At 36.7% G+C, this 22,737-nt stretch overlaps 3 protein-coding genes across 11 annotated transcripts in view; 2 read left to right on the forward strand and 1 right to left on the reverse strand.

The window, feature by feature from the left end:
* Positions 1 to 3,657, forward strand: part of Arms (Ankyrin repeat-rich membrane spanning) — a 37,064-nt gene extending 33,407 nt beyond the window's left edge. For all 9 annotated transcript variants that reach the window (XM_013324926.1, XM_013324921.1, XM_013324922.1 and 6 more), the window contains one exon: positions 2,108 to 3,657. In XM_013324926.1, coding sequence (XP_013180380.1) covers positions 2,108 to 3,123 — 1,016 coding nt within the window. In that variant the 3' untranslated portion in view covers positions 3,124 to 3,657. The remainder of the gene's footprint in view (positions 1 to 2,107) is intronic.
* An 898-nt stretch (positions 3,658 to 4,555) lies between these two features.
* Positions 4,556 to 8,377, reverse strand: LOC106127225 (late secretory pathway protein AVL9 homolog). Its single transcript, XM_013325296.1, has 7 exons — positions 8,177 to 8,377; positions 7,640 to 7,837; positions 7,213 to 7,429; positions 6,306 to 6,495; positions 5,466 to 6,181; positions 5,203 to 5,386; positions 4,556 to 5,045 (listed from the first exon to the last, which is right to left on the reverse strand). Exons 1-7 carry the CDS (start codon positions 8,243 to 8,245, stop codon positions 4,685 to 4,687), a joined length of 1,935 nt encoding a protein of 644 aa, XP_013180750.1. The 5' UTR covers positions 8,246 to 8,377; the 3' UTR covers positions 4,556 to 4,684.
* A 10,347-nt stretch (positions 8,378 to 18,724) lies between these two features.
* Tlk (Tousled-like kinase) overlaps positions 18,725 to 22,737 on the forward strand; it is a 21,375-nt gene continuing 17,362 nt past the window's right edge. The window contains exon 1 of the mRNA XM_013324881.1: positions 18,725 to 19,266. Within this exon, the coding sequence (XP_013180335.1) occupies positions 19,194 to 19,266 (73 nt within the window). The 5' untranslated portion in view covers positions 18,725 to 19,193. The remainder of the gene's footprint in view (positions 19,267 to 22,737) is intronic.

Raw genomic sequence — 22,737 nt, forward strand, 5'->3', positions numbered from 1 at the left:
TCCGCACAGCCCGCGCCACGCCCCCGCACTCGCCCGCGCCCCGCCCCGCGCACTCCGCGCCCCGCCCCGCGCACGCCGCAGACGACGAACACGTCGTCATCAACGTCGCCGACGATGTATTTCTGTGAACTGGGATATGTAGCCATTACTTGCCCCATTAGGGATGCACGATTTCTATTGAACATAAATTTGTCCGGGCGTACATGTCCTAAAGCGAATCCGAGTTGGCTTATTTTTCGGATTGTTATATTTAATCACATTTCTTAATGCAATTTTGCTAATAAAAGTCACAGTGCATTTGCATAGGTGACACGATGAAGTGAAGCAAAATAAGAAGAAGCTTAGCTGTACCTATCTTAGCTACTGGTTAGTAGCTATTCGATTTATTAAAAAATCACATTACTTTTAAATTCTATTTGTTCTTGCTATATGGTAGAAATTTGGATCTTTGAATGGTGAAGAAATTAATATTCTTCCTAATGTGGAAGCAGATTATAAAACCACAAGTAAAAAAAATGTTTTTCAAAACTAAAATAATAAAGTGCATCCCTAATATAGGCTAAATTAACTCACAATTTAAAACTGCCGTAAAGATAAATTATTACTTTCGTGAAAATTATTTATTATATTAGAGTAATTCGAATGAAAGACGAAGTTTTTGGAGCCTTTACGATCTTCTCGTCTTTTTGACATTTAATTATTAATAATAATTGCCATTATCAATTTTATATATTTTTTTTAATTGAAGCATGTTTTATTGCTTTTTAGTTTTTAATTTCTTAGTTTGCTCTTTGATTATGTGATTAAATTTAATTATGCACAAATATAATTTTGTGATTTGTAATAATGAAAGGTACTTATGACTTAAATTAATTAAATATGTGATATTTGTGACATTATATACAATTATGGGCATCAATCAAATCGTATGTAACAAATTTAGATAATATTTGAATTTATTGTGTCGAGGACGAGTCACGACTTGAAGATTTTTTTGCTTTTAAATAACAGCACATTACGCATTTTGTCTGCAGTGGCCTTTGCCTTCGCACGCAATAATTTGCTTTATTTCATACATTAGTTATTTAACAGTGTAGTTTTAATTTAAAGTTTTTATATTTACAGTAGTTGAATATTAATGTTGATTGTAGTTTGCTAATGATGTGCTAATCTCGAGTGTTGTGACTCGGCCCTGTCAAACTGTTGCTTTGTAATTTTCTCACCTTTTTTTTTAAGCAGAATAGTTTGATTATTAATGTCATATTTATGACTACATTTTTTATTGTGATATATCGAGAAAAACAGCAAAATAAAGCAAGTAATAAGGTATATTAAACTCATATTCATTAAAATGCTAAGTATTTGTTATGTGTTGTGCCATATTGATGGAAAAAATGTATCGCTATAGATTAGATTGATTTAGATTATTGTAGCGAAATTGTGATTTACATCTTGTAGCATTCCTAACCATGTTTAGATAACTATCTAATGTGGCCATTTTATTTTGGCTGTGCCTCTTCATACGGTTGTGAGAAACGCACACAACCTCCAAACCACAAATAGAATCCTCGTGCCAATACTAATTTATTTGAAAATTTTGTAGCTAGAATATTTTCGATTTAAACGAAATAAAGGAGTAAAGATTATCCTGATTCAACGTAAGTACTTAAAAGTCCTCGAAAGCCTGAAAATAAATGTAAAAGACATTACTAGAGTATAAGCATATCATGCCTTAGATAAAAATAGATATTTTACAAAAGTATTTAATGTTAATTGTTACGTGTGTTGTGGTTTAGCGCAAATGTATTACGTAGGTATATAGATGTTAAGTTCCAATCTAGAATTTTTAAATGTAAACGTTTACATATCATACCTACACGTTCCCTTAGCCGTAGATAACATTAAAAGTCGATATCATTCCAAATATATTGGTCAGTGGTGCCGAATAAAATTATACAATCGACAGCTTGAAGTTTTATTTTAGTTCCACTTATTGTAGCAAAATACCGCCTCCTCGCAGCCCGAAGTGTTCACCCGAGACGCGAGTCCAGCGACTCGAGTTACACGACACCTTCTCTGAGCTTATTCAGAAGCTTGTTTCTTGCAGAGGGGGGCAGCGAGATGCAGGTGCGACTGGCGCGCAGCGGCGCATCGTGGGCGGGCGGGCTCAGCGCCGGCGGCTCCCCGCGTGCCACCCGCCGCGACCCCTCCATCCTGAAGGGCGGCAGCTTCCGCACGCGCCGTCACGCCGACCCGCCCGCGGTCACCTTCAACGTCGAGAACGAGGAGGACTCCGACGACGGCCAGATCACGTTCAGCGCGCGCCCCCGACCCGCCGTGCATTACCGCGCTTCGCCCGCCCCACCGCCCGCCGCCACACGCTCCCGCCCCTCCTCGTTGCTCGTGTCGGGCGAGGACGTGCGCGAACTCGACGACCGTCTCGCCGCGCGCTCTCGCTCCGTCGAGGACTCCACCAACACCGGCTCCCCGATTGTCGACCTCAAGCTCAGGAGCCTGAAGAGGACGGCGGAAATATTGAAGAAGGTCGGATCCGCCGAGCGACTGACCCGCTTCAAGGACAAAATTATGTCGCGCGGCAACGGGTCGCGAGAGCGTAGTCCGCCACGCGAGGAGACCGCTAGCGACGACGAGTCTGCGCCGCTGGTGAGCTCCCCGGCCGCGCCCCCGCCCCCGCCCCGCGACATCTCCGCCTCCTCCACCTCCAACTCGTCGCCGCTCGCCTCCTCCTCGCAGTCGCGCGCCTGCCCCACCTCGCCCAACAAGAAGCTTATAGGCGTCGACTGCGGAGACCGCAGCCTGCAGGACATTACGGCCAGCACGGACTTCTCTCCTCGATCGGACCTCACCGACTTGGAGTCGCCTCGGGAATGTACGGTCCAGTTTGACCATCTCCCCGAATGTAAATCTGGCGATGGGAAGAATACAAAACTCCATGTTGCGCGCGAGGACAGTAGCTCGTCTCTGTCCAATATGGTGGAGCCGTACAATATGTACCTGCTGGCGCACGGCACGTCGGAAAATTGTCGGGGCCTGTGGCGGCAGAACGCACTCGACTCCGGACCGCCGTGGCCCTGGGACGACGAGCCGGATTCTGCGGTGTGAACCCAGAGCATCGACAATCGCCTTCTTGGCCAATTACTTTGCATTTAGCTATGTGAAAGCCGAGTACTTATTTTGCAGCTACGGTGAATAGTTACATTGTCCAAACTATGAAATACGTTGATCTAAAAGTTGAATATCACACAAATGATTACTACAACTACTAATTGATAATTGACTTGCAATCAATGGCTCATTGTAATAGGTATAGTACATTTTTGACAATGAGAATACTTGATTTAAAGCTATACGATACTTTAGATATAAAAAAATGAAACGACATTTCTTTTTAATAGTTTATTCTACTTTCAACACTCGATAAAATAAACTGCGACGGCAGAACAAGAACGTCAGTCGACTGGCAGCTGGCAAGTGCACTTTCATCTTGTAACAAGGAATGGAGAAGTGACATCTCATTCGCAATTGCTCACGTGTACTTAAGTACATAGTTTTATAATTAGATAGGGTATTATTGTTTCCAGTGTAACTAATACATTTGTATTAGTTTAAAATTAATTGATTATTTAGCTAATTAATTTCATTAATAAAGAAAATGATAAATATTGTATTTTTATTCTGAGTTTTATCAGCTGAAAGTCTGAAACAAATTTAAGCACAGTTTTCAATAGAATACCTAAGTTATATGTTACCTAAGGTTGACTACTTTGACTCATTGCATATACATTAACAATTTCATAATTCTACATAAATTAACTAATCGCTACGAATTTGTAAAAATATAGTTACTCCTCCATTCATATACAAACAAAATGTAGTTTTTGTTCATAGCCGTTGCTCATATATTTACAGATCGGCTCAAAAGAACAAGTTATATAATTTTACACAGTATAAAACATAAGATTAACAAACTAATAAGTATTATCAGAGATCACAAATCCTATAATAAATATTATTACATTTTCTACTTAAAATAATAATCACATAACTCAACGGGGAAGCACATCACAAAATTTTATTAAAACCAAAAAAATATTGTTCCATATTAATACTACTAATATTGGAAAGTTACAATATCAGATTCTTCATTTATCACGATTGGAAATATCACTTTTAGTGGAATGATTTTTTTATTATTCAAAAACCAATGAAATTTTACCATAGCCTCAAACCCGGTGATTAGCTACCTTGTTTATGTTTTGAACTAGTTCAGATCTCTGATACTCGAATGGTTCCCTATTTATTCATCATTTATATTTCTTTATAACATGCAGTTCATATACATAAATGTAAGTGTAAAACATATTGATGGATACTATTCAAATTAATATTCTCTTAATTAACAACACAATAAATAATTCCAATACAAAACACTTAAAACAAATCATATTAAAGAATACGTAATAACTAAACAATAAAAGGAACATGAATATAAATAAAAACATGTTAAATAGGAGGTTGTGATTTTAAAAAAAATGTCATTATTTTGTAAAAAATAATATTTGACAGTCAATGAAATTACAAAAGAACAATAAAATAAAATAAAAATGGATGAAAGACTGCTCCAACATTTCAACAATATGGTACATTAAATTCGTATCTAGATTCAAACAACACGTATCTTAGCAATGGTATTAGTACTTTCCTCGATCAGTTTGTCTGGGGGGTCGGAGTTGTCGGTGAGGGGTTCCTTCCTGTTGTCATCTTCTATCTGTTCGACGACGTCCTCCGCGTCGGAGGCGGGCAGCTTGTCATCAACTTGTAGTGCGGCGGGCTCGGGAGGTGCCGCGATGTCAGCATGAGGTGCAGGCGGTGCAGTTGTGGTGAGCGCAGACCACCAGCCGGAGAGCGCACCGCGCGCTTGCGATAGTGCACCGCCTACCGCCCGCGACGTGGTGGCCACCGCGCGGCCCGTCGTCGCCACCGCCGCCGTCACCTTACGACCCCCCTCCGTTGTTGACATGGTGCTGAAATTATTATACAAATATATTCAATTATTTGTAATACAGAATGTAATTTGGGTGAATGGATCAAACATATGCGAGGGTGAGAGCGCCAACGGAAGTTAAACATAAATTGTTCTTGTCAAAATTACAACGTGATATATTAATAATATTAACTTACTGTGCAAACTTTAATTTCATATCCGCAACAGACAACTGGCCCGAAAATGGATGCATGGGCATAAGGTTTATAAAGTTATGGATGTCCCCTTCATTGGTTGTCTTCAGCCACTTTTGGTAAGCCGGCGTACATTTTAAAGCATTCATAAATTGAGCGTTGTACGAGTCGAATTCCCTGCTACCCTCTGCAATGAGAAATATACAGAACATGAAGCAATATTTTATGAACACTTTTTATTAGTAAGCACATGGTTATTACATTACCTGGTAACAAGGAAGTCCTTAGAAGATAAATTAAGTAACTAGCAAATTGATCTCGTATCCAGGCGTCGCCCTGTGCGGCGGCGTGACGCACCACGTGGTCCGCGAAGCGCAGGTCCTCGGTGCCGAGCGTCAGCTGCCGGCGTAGCGCCAGGTCTGCCGTCTCTATACGCATCTCGTTCACCTCAACCAGAACGTCAAACAGCTGCCTCTTCTGTTTAAACAACACGTTGGAAGCTCCCACCACGAATCCCTCTACAGCACTGTCTGATAACAAATCTAAATATTGTAATGATAAATATGGCAAACATAGGTATCCATCCTCGAATAAAGGTAACGGAAGACCGCACTCTGCGTGATCTATTTGTCCCGTCAGATTGTACAGGCCGTCCACGCTCATGTCCCGAGCCATCGTAGGACTCTGTTGGGCTTCCGTGACCGACTTCGGCTTGTATTTCTCTCCAATGCTGTGACACTTCTCCCTGCCCGCTGACAAATCTTGCCTATCCACGACATCGGTGAGTATTGTTTCATCAAAACTTTGTCGACTTATTCTGTCCTTCTCTTCCAACATATTACCCGTTTCTTTGGGTGACAACTCTTCATCTAGTTGCGTGATTCCATTTAAATAAGGTTCATTATGAGCTACTACAGCAGAGTCAATTTCTTCTATTTTACACTCTATTTCTGCTGGTATTGGAGATAAAGGCCTGGAAAGCCTGAAACACATAAATCTCTTATATTACATTGTTTTCACTATTAAAAAATAATACTGTCGAATCTCACTGGGTAACATTTAGGATCTAAAAAGCTTATACATATGATTTATTTTGAATAACTTACGTAACATTAGCAGCAAGGGATAGTCCACTTTCTAAACAATGTGGCAACAATGACACCAGGGTCAAGAGCGCAGCAGACAGTGTACCAGCTGGCGAGCCATAAATTAGTACTTTACGTCTCAACAATAACAATTTGAACAATAATAACGCTTTATGCTTCCAACTTTCTACCAATTTCTGAACTGATAAACCTGAAAGTATACAGATTTGTTAAAAAGAGTAGAAATTTGAAAAAAGAAAAAAGTTTCATAATTGATAATTTACAATATGATTTTTTCATTTTCCACACATAAAATATACAGAATAATACTTTTAAATCAAGGGTAGGGAAACATGTTTGATAGTAGTGTGCCAGTGATAAACTCTAAAACAGATACTATTATCTGCTTTTTACGTACTACCAGTCACAATTGGATTAAATGACATGAAACCTTATTTGTAAAGATATAGATCAGATATTTATAAAGCACTAACAACCTACCTTATATTTAAATATTTATTGAACATGTTTTCACAATTAATCAGATAGAGATTACAGTAATCATTACATTTTTTAAGTGTTTATGACATCATCTATTGTTTAGTAAAGCTTCTATACAATAAAAAAATCAATGTTTGTGCATTATTAAATCATGGGACAGATTGAAATGAAATTTTACAAGGGAATTCTTTATTATAAAACCTGAAGCTACTTGGAAAATAAAAAAAAAACATGGATTTGACATAGCAATGAAGAGTTACATCGGTCTGTCTCTTACAAGATTTAATTTCTGTAATATCGAAATTGATATATGACATTATTATTGGGGTTATATGACATTCATCATCTCTCTGGGCTTATACCACTCAGTTTTATGACATAAAAGATTAATTTAGCATATGTTGAAAATAAATTGTAAAAATCATACCTTCTAGTGTTTGATCAATCTGCACTGGGCAACTATTTAAATGATTGTATGCATCTTCAAGAAGTTTTGTTTGAGAAAAGTCACCCTGGAGGAACCAAGCTCGCACAACAAGCTCCATTTTCACAGCAAGCCGACCAAAGAGAGGTGCACGGCAGACTACACATACACTCTTTTGAACTGAACTCCGGGTCATGTCTTCTGTTTTCTGGACAACTTCCTGTTTTTAATGTTAAAAGTTATATTTTGTAAAACTCAATTCTTAGGTTACTATTAGCTAACTTAGCTAACAGCATTTCCAATAGGTGTTCACATAAAGTTTACAAATCAAGTAGCAAAGAACTCTAGAATCTTAAATAGTTTATTTATGTTTTTAAAAAAATAGTGTCCACCAAAGCTATATCAGAAAAAAATTATGTGAATAGCCAACCTCTACTGGAATTTGTCGAAAACATGATATGCCATAAACTGTATGGGCAGGTTCCGACAGGCCGGGTAAATTGAAGAATATTGTGTCAGATAGGTAGTTGTGAGATCCATCTGGCAAAGCTAGAGCGGGCAGATGACGCCATGGTACAGGCAGTTCGCATGGTTTACCAGGTATCAACTCGGGATAACAATGCTCTACCTAAAACACAAGGTAAGCCAAAATATCGTAATATTCAGGAGCAAGGCCTGTTACCAAAAACATGGTGCAAATGTTATCATATAAGTACATAATTTTTCTTATAAATTTTACACAACCAATACAATGGTATTCAAATAAAAACCAGGATTTGAAATAAAAATAATCAGTTCTGTAATTGTAATACGTAGTTAAATATTAAAACATGCATGGCATAAAGTATTCTACAGATGTAATATGCAAAAAACTTTTGTTTCAGTATATATTAAGAGTATTATTAAGTTTTATATTTAGATATTGAAAAAATATAATCGATTAAAGTTATGAAGCCCACACACGTACCTGACAGCCCCTTTTGTGGTGAAAACCTACTACTATAATATTTAAAACAGGATCATTAATAAAAGACATTTTACTTTATTATCTTGATAATTTGAAAAACTATACCAAACATTGTATAATGATTTTGATACTGAAAAATAATAAAATATTAACGAAAAGCGTTCATAACACAGCAATTGATAGCCATAGTAATTACCAAAGAGTAGCGTACTCAGAGGAGTTATAAGTCAGCAATCACTAAACAAAGATTAAAAAATTCTTGGAATCAACAAAGAGTAAAAACTAAAGGTAATTAAGATAAAAAGTTTCCGTTTACTTTCCGCTAATAGACATTCATTCACATTTTTTTATTTCAATAAATCTCATTAAATGAAACTGTCACATTACTTAAACGTAAGCACTGGTATAGCCTTACCAGAAAAATAGAAATTGTCGCCATAGCAACAGCAATTTAATTACTATTGTAAATATTGCCATGGTATTGGCATTATTGAATATAATTTTCGTAGACTTGTGAAAATTTTTGGAAGCAAAAATATAACCCTGTCATGAGGACGCCACAACCTTTAATGAATCATTTTAGGATTAATCGCTGGTTTCTGAGACCAACTGTATAAAACATATTTTTATCTCTATTTTGTTAAAGATAACGAGAGGGATAACGACATATGTTTTAATACAAGGTTTTTCTTCTCAGAAACAAACGCTACAAGTATAGTATAGAAATAGAATATAGTATCAAAAATTTGCAGTATTACTATAAATTTTCTATAAATTTGACACCTCGATGACAATCAACAAATCAACAATGTCAATGCCATGGCAACGAATTTGTATTTTTTATCAAAATGTCAAAGTGTTGTTGCCATTATAAGAAATTAGTTACATTGGTTTTCCATTTTTCTGGTAAAACTATATTTGCTTTGTAATTTTTGTGTTCAAAATAATTTGATGTCTTGATATGCTAAAAATAATAATCGCTGCATAGAAAAAAAAATTAGGCAGGATAGTTATAATGTCGGCCAGGATTTACTTCACTTTACTCCCCAATAAGTGGTATTAGCGCTATACTGGTTTAATATTGCTGGAACGGGACTTTTTCAAAGAAATACAGAATAAATAGGTACTTTGAGTACCGTTTAGGTTTGAAATAACAAAATGCCTACGGTTTTTTAAAGCGCCTTCATTTAATTTTACTTCATTATCACAGAATCGATAAGCTGTGTGCGTTGCTTTTTATTATTACGTCATTCATTAATTTTGAACGTGTCATATCTCATCTGTGGTTGTGCTTGCAAATATCATGAATCGCGATCGCGAACGATTAAAAAAATTGTGTTGTTGTTGTTGTGTTTGGAATGAGTTGATATGTTTTTTTACAAAAATATATCAAAAATAGGATACAGTGTTCGATTCAGTTTAGAAGTTTAGTTCTTCTTTTATTTATTTTAAAATTCTAGATGACTTTAATATTCATTAACTAAAGCTACTTGTGTACTTTTAATGCTTAAATATTTCGTCGCCATTTTCGCACCTATTGTCGGAAAACTTTTAGTTTTTGCGTATTGTATTTTAAGTAAAATTACGTAATTGATGTCATCGTGTTCAATGTGATTAAATTAAAGTGTAAAAAACTTACTTCGGCTAGTGTTTATCGCTCGTTTCGTTGGACAGTGCCTCCTATTAAAGGTTAGATTTTTTTCTACTAAAAGCTACTAAATACTAAAAATTAAGCTTTTTCCTGAATAGCTCATTAAAACACATTTTACTTGGTTATCGTGTATAAAATAAGTTGCAAGTGCAACTATGTATAAAACAATTTGGAATTATATTTGATAGATCAAAAGTCTATGTATTTGATATTGGCTGTCATTTTTGGTACCATTTTAAAGTTTAAAATTGATTATTTGTTAAATATGCCTTCCTTGATTTTCTAATATATTTCTATTGGATACTTTTCTTTTATTGAAAAGAATAGCAGAAAAGTTTTCAATCTATATTTATAAAGTCTTCATATAGATTCTTACAGAATTACCAGTTCATCAGTAAGACATCTTAAATTATCTTTAATTGTAACATGTACCTATACTGAATGTGGAAGAATTAAGGAATATCCTTACTTCTGATGTCACATATGTTTATTAACAAATATGTCTCAGATCTTATTATTGTCTTCTATCGTAATATTGACATGATCAAAACAACCCTTTGACATACAACTTCAAATTTGGTGTGACTAGAGTGAACTGGAAGCAACTCCATGTTTCTTCTGATAAGTCTTTGTGCCAGAGGCTTTATTCCCTTCCCTTCCTTTGTTTGTAAGGAAATATATAGGAAAGTGAGGTAGATTTCATAGCGAAGGGGCAGCACTAAAAGATGATATATTACCTTCCTCTGTGTCCCATCTTTTCAATTAAAAGTAGGCAATGCATCTGCAAATACATATCGGTGAATTCAGGTGGGCACTTGCTATATGTCACCTTAAATTATAAAAAAAATGTGCAAAGTTATTTCTTTGTACCCTACTGACACAGAAGGTACATTTGTAAATGTGTATTGCATTGTGACCTAATGCCTAAACAGCTGATCCAATTTTACAGAGAAATGTTATTTAATTCATATTATTTCTTAGTGTATAATTGTCAATATTAATCTACCAGATTTATTTAAATTACCTCATACATGACTAAGGCAGGTGTTGCTTAATTGTTGTTTTGTTTATTTATTAAATGGTGTATTTTGTATTTTTTGTGTTATGTATGGCTGACATTAAACCTGAACTTGTTTGTACTAAAAGCTGTAAAGGTGTTATTTGCTTTATTCACATCTGTTTACATTCAAGGACAGCGACTTGGCCCTTTATAATATAAAAGACACATCTTTTTTTGCTTTCAGGATTCAATGGGGATCAATTTAGACCCATAGGCATGACTGAGAAGGTTTTATACCCAGGTAAGTAGGTAGTTAGAACAAATATTTGTCAATATTAATGCCTGAATTACCTTATGTCAGTCCAGTAGAACAGTTGCTCTCAAATTCAGCGCTGACAAACAACTAACATAATGTAAACACTAACTGGTGCCAGTGATACCAAACAGTTCATGCCAGGTCAGTGCTGACTGTCCTACTGTACAGGCATAATGTACATAAATTCAAAATCAACAAAGTGATCTCACTATTCCTTATACATAATAAAAAAAATGTATATTGCTCTTTATTATAAGAATAACGATGGACATAAAAACATACTACCACACGTTTTACGACGTATTTTTTGTTTAGTGTTGATTTGTTAAAAACTATTCATAAAATCTTCTCTAGATAAATGATGTAAAGAATTAAATTGCCTAATATTACTATTATATAAATATCTTAATATGTCTCGTTCGTAAGAATATTATGAGAAAAATGGGGAAAAAGGATAGAATATACCCGACCCCAAAAGACTTCCGGTAACGTAACACGTGTACGAAATTCTTGTCAGATGAAAATAACACGAATGACGTACTTAAATATGAACTTCAAAGTTAATTAACTTATTATTAACTGCATAAACTCAAGATTTGTGACCAGTGGTTAAAAGAATGAATAGAAATAGACAGGTTTTTGAATCTCCACGAAATAAGGTTTAAACTCTTTCTGTTGTCTTATTATGCAGAGAGATTTAATTATACTATTAGGTTTTCATCAATCCTTTTTAAAATTAAATGTTTCGCAAATAAATAGGCAAAATGTTTTTATTTCGTGTAATATAAACTTATAATTAATCATATTTTTTTACGATACTTGAGATACGCATATTTCACACAAAGGAAAATTTATAAATACAAGATACTTTTCAATGCTGTTGTAGCAATAAATTTTGTTATTATTTATTTTTAATTATATATGGGTTAGGTCTGATTGCGATATGAACTTATGTGTCTATCCAATTTATAATACTATTACAATTATCACAATCCTATTTGCAAAATACTTCTAAATACAAATAACAACAACGATTCATAGAATTCCAGATTAGTAGTTAATTTAAAAAATCAATAAGTCTGACTGAGTTTACGTCTAAGATACTGCAGAAAAATACGATTCGAATTACTTGTCAAAGTCTGTTTTGCCGTTTAGGAGAGGTCAGACAAATATTCGTACGAAAAACATATGAATATAGCCAGCAAACATTTCTCTCCTATCACTAATAAAAAAATGATAAAAAATGAAAATTCCTCGAATTTTAGTGCATATAATAAAACATAGATGTTGTCTCTTTCTTATGTTCTTGTTATAAGAATATTGAATGAAGTAGACATAATTTTATACGTCCTAAAGAAAATGTCGGTATAAATATCAAGGTTAAAGTTGTAAATCGTTCGATTCAATGCATCGATGTCTGGATTAAACGCATAAACGGACTCATTGCATACTAAAAGCTAGACAAGATGTCGGCTAGTTCTCGCGCCCACAGCTCGCACTACTCAAAATGCACGAAATGCTCTGGAACTTTCCAAAATGATATTCGTATTTATTTAAATGTATGTCTTTGGTTTTTTTAGTTTTATTGGCTGCTAGTACATACTAACATATGTGATTATAAGGCAAAAGTTTAATATTCGCATGTATGTGATGTTTCTGAAAGGCGTACTTTGTTCACACGGGTTTAGTTTGCATTGCCGCGTTGTGCATGTGCATGGGTTGACGCATCGCGCTCGGATCTTTACATAAGGTGTGCGGGGTGTGGGGGAGGGGGCAGAGGGCGAGGAAGTATGTAAAGCGGGTACATAAGACGCGGATCGATGTCGGGACCGCCGACCGCACCTCACTATGTACACTTATTTTTATCGGACTCGAAAATGTTGAGTTGAATCGGAAACTATACTAAACATAAAACGAAAGCGTGTTAAAGCTAAAGTGAAAGTTTTTTTTTTGTCGTGGTTATACAATAAAATGTTCAACTAATCAAACATTATTGTACAATAGAAGTTGTCAACTCGTACAGCAATTAAAATACATTCCTGATAAAATAAAATAATACTTTCTGCGGGCAATTTTAATAAAGTAACCGATAAACAAACAAAACCCCTCATTCGAAAACATATCATCTATGTAAGGGCATATGCGCTCACCCCTGTGTCCTTGACGCATCACGGCTGTCCATATCTTCCCCATGTTTTTACTATACACTATATATCGGTGTTTTACGAACACTTTCCGAACTCTCGAACCGAGTTGCCTTTATATTTGTTACGAAGACTGGGGTGTAATAAAGGATGTTATCGAAAGTTTATACAAAGCAGCAAAGGTGACCTTTAAATAAAAGAGAAATTATTCAAAAACACAAATACGTTACATACTTCGATTACAGCTGCTAACCGCTTACACGTATTTTCGATTATATTGTACTGTTATAAACCTAATTTTAACCTTACCAAATTCAATTTAATATTTACAATTTCCTATAAATATAATTATTTTATAAACCTATCAAAACCTGTTCCCACAACAATAAAGGCAAGTTGACCTTGACTGTTGTGAGGTTTTGGAAACACAATTAGGTTAAATGGAACATATTGAGTCAAGAGGATATAACGAATAACAAAATAAATAGTTAATACTAGCAAAGCATAGTATGTCGGTAGCAATAGGGCCAGTGAACTGGGCTGGGCGGCATCGGCAGTGCGCGAGTGAAACCCGGCCCGCTCGAGGTCAACGTACTGTTCATTTCGCTGCATCCGTTGCAAATATTCCGACGAGCATTGAGCATCGCGCATCGTTGTTGCCCGCTGCCAGTTGCCTATTGCCACCGACTCGCTGTGAATACGCCACTTTTCATTGCTTGGTCGACTGTTGAAACTAGCCGCTGAGAAATAATGATAGACAACGTCACCATAACCAACTACAACCACTCTACATATAACCTTTTGTACTGAGTCAATTAGATACTTTAATAGTTAATTTTAATTTTATGTATTTCTACGACAATCGAATATTTTGACATATGTGAGAAGTACCATGTATCTGGATATTACTTATTTGCTTAGATATGTAGATGTGTTTTTCAAATGTTTCCATTGTTGTTTTCCTTTGCAATATTTCCATTACAAAAGAACAACAATGACGTCAGCCTTCTAGAATTTAAAAATCATCCTTATTGTTTTATAACTTAGGGGAAATGTCTATTCAAAGGATAACTTGTCAGAATCATCGAGACGTATAAAAACTGTTTATATTTCTTCCTTGCAAATTGACCAAAAACTTTGTAATTTTGAATTTGTTCTTTCTTTTTCGAATGTCATTTCACAATTCTGTAATCTTACTTTAGTGCAATGATCCTAAAGTTATTAAAAACATATAACAATAGCTAATTTATAAATTTTGCGTTAATAGAAATATACTTTTTTCTGCTCACCAAAAATGTAGACGTATCGCGAGGTTTTTGTATTTTTTGCGTGTTCGCTTTCGCCGGCTCTTCATGGCCTTGCTTAACGAAAATCTGTCGAATCGTTTTCGAAACAAGGTGTCATTGCCTTCTAATGTTGCTAAATACGACAATGGTACTTGTAGATAGCCAAATAGAATTGTTATTAAGTGTTTTGAAATGATAAGTTGCTAAGGGAATTAATCCGATTTTAAATAATATCTGTATGTATAATAGTTTATTTATTACAATCTTATTGTATCGTAGTTACATTAACTTTTTTAACTTGGCTTAAATTAATTAATATAATTAATTGCTCATGATCCATGTCTGAAATTGATTGATATTTGAAAATTTACATTAATTTAAATAAAAACGAAACAAATAATTTTAACGTAATCAGTTACTGAATATTTTTTCTTCCTTGTTTAAGATTTTCCTGAGGAAAAAAAACCTTATCTATAGGTTACAATGTCATCTTTTATCTTCCGCATATGGGTACAAAGTAATTAAAAGAAAATATTATAAACGAGGTTCTTATTAGACTTAAATCTTATAAATTAAAAAAAACATCTAGTCTTATAAAATTAGTTCTAACTATAACCATCTAATCTGTAGCTGCAGTTGTACTCATTAGTAGCCACTGTACCTAAGGTAAGGTTTAAATTTCTCAAATGTATGTTGCAATTGTTCGACTACTACTAATTACTGGACATTTAGTTTAGTTTGATTCCTCAAATATTATTCACTTGACGTAGTCCTGATTAAGTGGAGGAAAAGGTCATGATAGCGCCACGGGATTCCGTATTCGTAAGCGGGTAACTGTGGGCGCTTATCGACCGCCGGAATCACCGAATCGCACTTCGCCACTCAACCCTTTCCCGCGCGGCCTTCCACCCTCGCCTCACTTATTCACGACCCACGCTAATGACGCCGCCGCGACGGCCGGCCCGCGCCCAACTGCGTCAACCCGAACAACTTGTCTCACACACTACATATTTTATAATGTACCCTTGTTTATTGCCTTATGAAATGTAAACATGTCTGAAAAAACTCATAAAAACATTGGAAATTTTCATACTTAGTCAGCATTGATGACATCAGATGCGTTCTTCGATCCTGATGACGAAGTTCTTTGGAAGGAGTATGATGAATGCTAATAATAAGTTTACAAGCAACATGTTACTTATGCTGTGTAGAGGTCCATTGTCATTAGATTACCTGTTTGTTTGTAGTCACAAATCTATTTTTATTTCAAAGTGTTTATATGTAAAGTCGTAATTAATTCAAGTGATTGGCATAATTATGGGACATATGTATGTAAAAGCTTTTGGAGAAAATAAATTTAAAGTTTTGTTTAAACGTTGTAATAAAAGTCTGTCGTCGGCTGTGCGATGGTTCACCGCTTTTCGCCCGCGGGAACAGGTTTCGCGACGCGTTCCTGAGCCCGCGGCAGGCAGCTTCACCGAGACTGCGTCTTGTATAGCGAGCATACCTACTTACATAACCGCATCTTATTTTTTATTGACATATTATTTGAGTGATAGCGTCAGTAGTGAACGCGATTTGACGCTTTAAATGTGAAGGAGGAAAAGAAGTGTTTTAGTGTCGACAATCGACATAGGGGGCAGGGGTAAGTCGGGTGTTTAGGGGTGCGGTCGGCGTGGGAGGGGGTTATGTAGTGACGCGATCACGTGTACATTTTGCAGCCCGTATTGATCCCGTCGTCTTTTTCTTGTTGAATTCTACAGCCCTTCGTGATTTCCGCCAATTTGTGTCCCTTGTGAAACTAAGGCACGCTTGAATTTATCCAACAAACATTATCGATCGCAATGACCTTTACACTGGTAATATATCATTAAAATTTAATGGTTATATAGGTGGGACGTATTAAAAAGTGAATCAGCAACAATAGGATTGGGTTCTTTAAACAACCGAATAATTTAGCTCATAATGTGGGACGAAAATAAAACCGCCAGACTTCTTCTGGTCCATTAAAATACCCAGTGTTGGTCGATTACAGCTTGTTAGCTGTTAGGCGTTGTTACACCTAATTACTTATTAACTGAGCAACATAATATAAAGAAGCGCGGTGATATATTAAATTCGTAAAACAAAGTCCTATTGGGGTCGACAGAAGCACCAGCTACTGCTATCCGGTATTTCGTGATAACTTACTAACTCACAAATATGGCGTGGGTGACTTGTGCACCGGATGCAATTTATGATGTATTTTTTGTTTGTGTGCATTATGAACATTTAAACACTTATTGATAGATGATATACAACGTTCCGTAATTCAATCGGAATTCATGCTAAACGAACAATATTGGTTTGCATTTTAACACGTATTAATATTATATTTTGAACTCAAATAAGCTGCGGTGTGGTACTTAACAGATTGCAGCTACTGCCTCCTATGTTTTTATTTTTACCTGCTCATTGATGCTACGTTTTCCCTTTAGTTCGCTCCGGTGCAATAGAAAAGCACGTGGCACTGTATTCGGCAGGTTCATAATAGAAAGATTAAAAATAGCAACTGGAGAGTTTCTAATTTGTGCGTTGCGTTACGAACGCGAGGGAAGATGGATACTGGTGCGCGCTGAATAATGTTATCCGCAGTGTTGTATAATGCAAGCTGGTTCAACTGTGCACCCCCGACAGGCATCAACTGCGCTGCCGCTTTGGGTGCGTGCCATGAACATTATTTTTTCCATTAACTTTATTTGTCTAACAAAATCTGCCGACGTTGTCACGATGTTCTTAGTATATCTTTGTCCACCCAAAACCAGTTTTACCAATATCGTATCTCTTGATAGAAATTGTAAATATTACAGCAGCATATATTTTGAGCGCAAAACGGGAGATATTATATTTTTGAAAGCGGAATGTAAATACATATTTTTTGTGTCATCTGGCCAGTAGCACTTCACGGAAATTGAAACTCGATCATACAAGGTCGAGAGATGAATCGGTATAACCGGTGGATGAAATAGCGACGGACAAATAACATTTTAGTATAACTTTTTCTTAATTCTCACACGTGCATATTTTAATAATATTTTGCCTGATTGATTATTATTGTTAGTTTCATAAACGAACAATTCAGAGACTGACTATTGTTTTCGTACTCTGCGATCATATTAACAGCATCGCTATCCACTGGATGTGCTGTCCTTAATATTGAAATATATAGGTAGGCATGTTCGAAGTGACGTCGATGAGACAAGCACCCTTTCTTTGTTAATTTAATTTATTTGAAGTAGAATTGTAATACTTTTTAAATGTTGTGCTATAGAGTTACGAGGTTAACGTTTTATAATTCGCAAATACTGAAAGGCGATCGGCTTCGACGATTAGTAGAGCGCGCGGCTCACCACAACCTGTGGACGGGCCCGGGGCATGCGGCGCGTGTGCGGCGGGGTGCGGCGACGTCACACAACAGAGGAAAGGAGGCGTGAGAGCGAGCAGAGCCGCGCGCTACGAGATTGTGTTGTGTGCGCGGTGTGCGCGCTCTATTTTGGTCGCGGTGGCACACTCGCTGGTCGCCGGCTAATCGGCACGTCACGTGACGCGCGCCGGAAGGACGCGGGCGGGGGTGAGGACACGCGGGAGACGAGGGGCGGGGGAGGGCGCGGCGGCCCGTCGGAATGCAGTCACCACCGCTCGATGCACGGCTCGGCGATTGATCGTCGAGTTGCTTCGCTACTTAAAATTCTATTATTCTATATTCGAATCCGATCTTCGGTCACTATTGGATCTAGCTAATATCTTTTTCATCTTTTCATCCGTATCTTTGCTACAAATCCAAATTCATTGGGAAATATTTTAAATTAAATATGTAATGTAAACAAATCAGTTTTTTCTATATTTTTATAAGTTGTCTCTAACATCACATGTCCACTACCCAAAATATATATTTACTTCCCTACATAGTCTAATGGAACAGGTGTTATTATAGTAGTTATCTCAGGAGGGATGTTTCTATAGTTACATTACATTTTATTTAAATGTCAGCCGTGTTAGGATGAAATTGTATAGTAGAGGCAGTAATTGCAGCGCGCGGATTGCAGGCGAACGCTCCCCGCGCCGCCACCCCTGCCCCGCTCTCGAACACCGTAAGTAAACAGTCTGGTGTTTATCCGCGTCTCGCTCGCACCGACCGCGTCGCGTCGCGCCTCCGAGGTGCACTCGCCGCTCCTATTATTTTCGTGACGGGTATTGCGCCGAAGCCGATTCCCGCATCCTCGGGTTCGGGCCGAGACGCGAGGTCCGGTCTCGCGGCGGAGGCGGCGGCGGCGGCCGCTCGCATCGCGCGCCACTCTACGCCCGCGCCTCACTGTCGCATCGGTTCGCGCCTAATGAAACGCTCCTCGTCCCGTCAGCGTGCCGCGCCGGTACTGTCGCCTCCGACATTCGGTCGAAATCGAAAATGCGTCAAGTAGTAGCGGCGGCGAGGGGCGCGCGCCGTGGCTGACGATCCCGCGCGGCCCGCTGCTGCTGCACCGCGCGCGCCCGCAGTGCTCGGCTCGGTGGATAGTGCGCGTTGTGTACCGGTGTGCCGATGAGACTCGTGCATGTGGATGGGGTGCGGAGCGGAGTTGGAAGATGCATTTCAAGGAGTCGTTCGCGATGAGCGATCGTCCGAACGAGCGCGGCCGCCGCAACTCCCGCTGCAAGGGTGGGTGTCGCCCGCTGTGCGCTCGCTTATAATGTATCAGCTGTTTCGTCGTTAGGGAAAACATTGCGCGCGCTGTCTTTATGACTACGGTTACGGCCATATGAATACTGTTAACTCGATCTTATGGTGCTTATAAGTGTTGTGTTTATGACATGCAAACCACTTGTTGTTTTTATTCACATGTCTGCTCCTCGCCATGCCATGTTAAAAATTGCGACTAAATTTGTAAATAACTCGGAGTGACATTTTGACTTCATACGTGTTTGTTAAAGTTTCAAGGTCATTTGGCAACTTATACTTTTTATCTTGACGATAATATTAAACAGGATTTTCATTCTCTGTTTTATTGGAGTGTAGTTTACAAGTCAAATGGTATGTGTGCGAATTACCGATCTCAGTTCAACCTAACTCCAATAAGTACAACTGCGGCATGGATAGACATGAAAGTGGCACAACGATAGCGTGCGCGAATAACTTCACACACATACGCACTTATATAGTTTGCTATGTAAATATCCAATTCTTACACACATACTCGTGAGACGTTCGTGTGTGCGTCGTAGGTTCCAACGTAGCTCTGAGTTCCGACGACCAACCGCTGGTAACAATGCGTGAAACTACGCATTTGTCAATATTTTTCTTCAAAGTTTACATTAGCTCGTAATTCGTACTCAGACTGTTCAACTCAGCCGTATTATCTAAACGTTACTTACGTTCCAAATGCTCGAAAGATCATAGACTCTACTTTACAACTTCAAGTTGTAACGCTTTATATAAAGATATCCATACATAAACCCGCATTACATGTACATTGTTACCTGTAACGAAAACATTAACATTAGTCGTTTTAACAAATATATATTTTGATTACCTTAAATCATAGCGTTGTAATCGGGGCTAACGGTTGTCGGGCCTTCGTTTTAAATTTAAAACGATAATGACCAAACCAGTCTAACTGGACTTCATGCATCCATTTAAAGATAATAAAGTTATTACGATTGAATTTTTATTTATCAGTGCAATACCTGAATTTTTATCATATTTACGTAAGTTGCAACGGACAGATGCTGTCTTTGTGACCTGTTATTTAATCACCTATTGATATTACCTAGACCTAGCTAAGTGATCCAGTGTCAAGTTATAAAGTTAGGAATCAAGACTTATACGTAGTACATATGTAAAATGACACTATTGTGACGTTAGGATGTCATTTTTTTTTACCATAAAAGGGGACAAACAATTGTACAATATCTAACTTTTCAAATAAGTTATTTTAGTTGGTTGTAATCCAAATATATAATGGGTAATGTGTTTATATTATTAGAAGTATTAGGTTGCGATACCGGATGGGTTCATGGACACTCTGTAAACAGGTTTACTACTAATCAAGTTATCGATTAACTGCTTCCCCGTCCATTTGTATAAGAGACGCTATAAATAGATATGAAAAAATATGTCACTATGTAAATTTTAGTATCCACGAATCGAAAGTTGCTTAAAATGTTGAGTACATTATATTATTATTTTATAATTTTACTAACTACGTCACACTTATAATAACTAGTATAGTATTACATCGGTCAGTTTGGATAATGTAATAAGTAAATAATATTGAAGAAATATATATCTTTGTGCTATCTCTGCCTGTGATGTATGTGTACACACGAGGAAGGGAAATTTTGCACAATAAAATCTTCATACAGTTTTCTCTGCGTGGTGATTTTTAGATCGCAATACTATTTATGTTATAATAAAAGTCAAGAAATGTGGCCTATTATTTCTTTTGACATATCGTAATGTGGTCATCGATCTTAAAATCTATTATATCTTTACGTGTAACTTAGGCAATTGGCTCCCAAATAAGATTCGATTCGTCTAATTTTGGATTTGATTTGGAAGATCGTAATAGAATCATTAACACTTTCTTATATGTTTTTTAATTATGCTAGCTGTCGCCCGCGACTCCGTCCGCGTGGATATATAAGAAAACTTAATTAGTGTAGCCTATGTGTTCTTTCAGACTATACGTATGCCAAATTTAATCGAGATCCGTTCAGCCGTTCTAGAGATATCTTCAAACACCCATCCATCCACCTACATCACATCCATCTAAACATTTGCATTTATAATATTAGTAAGTTAAATAAAAAGCAGCTCTTTAAGGCATAAATTCGAAAAAAATGAATAAATTGTATCCTATGTCCGTCTCCTGGCTCTAAACTACCTCTTCGCCAATTTTCAGCCATATCGGTATAGCCGTTCTTGTTTTATAAATAGTGTAACTAACACTACTTTCTTTTAATGTATAAGATTTATTCCATAAATATTTCACGTAAACATTAAATATACACTATTTATAGTGTAATAAATTAAAGGATAATGCAAAAATGTTTACAGAATTATTCTTCTTCTTCTTCTTCTAGTGCCTCTTCAGTCTTGAAGGTTGGCCGCTAACTTCGAATATTTGGTTACAGAATTATTAAGATCTATTATCTGTACTACCTTAACGTCAATTGACAAGGTTCTGTTTGTAATTTTTTGTGTTGACCTGTTTTGGGCACGATCCGTTGATGATACAAAGTTTTGACTACCTGAATTTATACAAATGGTACTGTTGAGTACGTATTATTATTATCGATTATAATGTAGACATTGGTTGTAATGATGGGACAACATGAAAGAAAGAGAACAACGGTGTGTCAAGATTTCCTTTCTCATGGATTATTGTCGTGTATTGTGCCCCCAAATTTTTATAAATAAATAAATAAAAAGTTAAATCTAGAATACGTTCTACCGTTGACAACGTGACCCCTCTTCATGTATCAAGTTGCAATAGTCGTAATAATTTCACCAAAGTTGGGATATAAAATACGAGGTTTTCGCACAGTCGTCAATGTGATTCAGGCACAAGTTCAAGCGGTCCGTATCGATCCATTGGCTTGTTGTCGGTCTTAAAACGGTCACGGCTCTTATATTACTGATTACTTTGCAGCACAATGAACAAAATATATTGTCTCCTTTTTGGAAAAATTATTATAATATAAAATAAACTGATTAATATTTTTAAAATGCCTCTATTCTAAATTAATCTGATTAGGTTTTGTAACATGTAGAGGAAATAGTATTTCGTGAAATGTGAGGTGAAGAGTTAAGATTGAAATACTCATAATCGTTTTTATGAAATAAATTTTAGAAACGTTCAATAGGAAGATTAAAAATGATCTATTTGGTCGTGACCTTGACGTAATGTTTTGACCGACACGTTATTAATTTAAATATTTCTGACTCATAATGGCAATATCGCTGAATTGATACAAATAATTAACTGAGACATAAAATATATGATAAATATGGTGTAAATATAAAAGCCGTCTTGTAAACGCCATGACAGGCAAGAGACGTCCAAGTAGTTTTAGATACAATCAGAAAACCTTTGTTTATGCGCATGAAAATGAAAATATGATAATGCGG

Source organism: Papilio xuthus, unplaced genomic scaffold, assembly GCF_000836235.2.
Source record: "Papilio xuthus unplaced genomic scaffold, Pxut_1.1 DF824888.1, whole genome shotgun sequence".
NCBI lineage: Eukaryota > Metazoa > Arthropoda > Insecta > Lepidoptera > Papilionidae > Papilio > Papilio xuthus.

Coding starts and splice junctions, on each gene's coding strand:
- LOC106127225 (XM_013325296.1), bottom strand. CDS start 8,245: ATGTCTTTTATTAATGATCCTGTTTTAAATATTATAGTAGTAGGTTTT. Junction 7,838..8,176: donor ACCACAAAAGGGGCTGTCAG/GTACGTGTGTGG, acceptor CTTGTGTTTTAG/GTAGAGCATTGTTATCCCGA. Junction 5,387..5,465: donor AAGGACTTCCTTGTTACCAG/GTAATGTAATAA, acceptor TTCTCATTGCAG/AGGGTAGCAGGGAATTCGAC.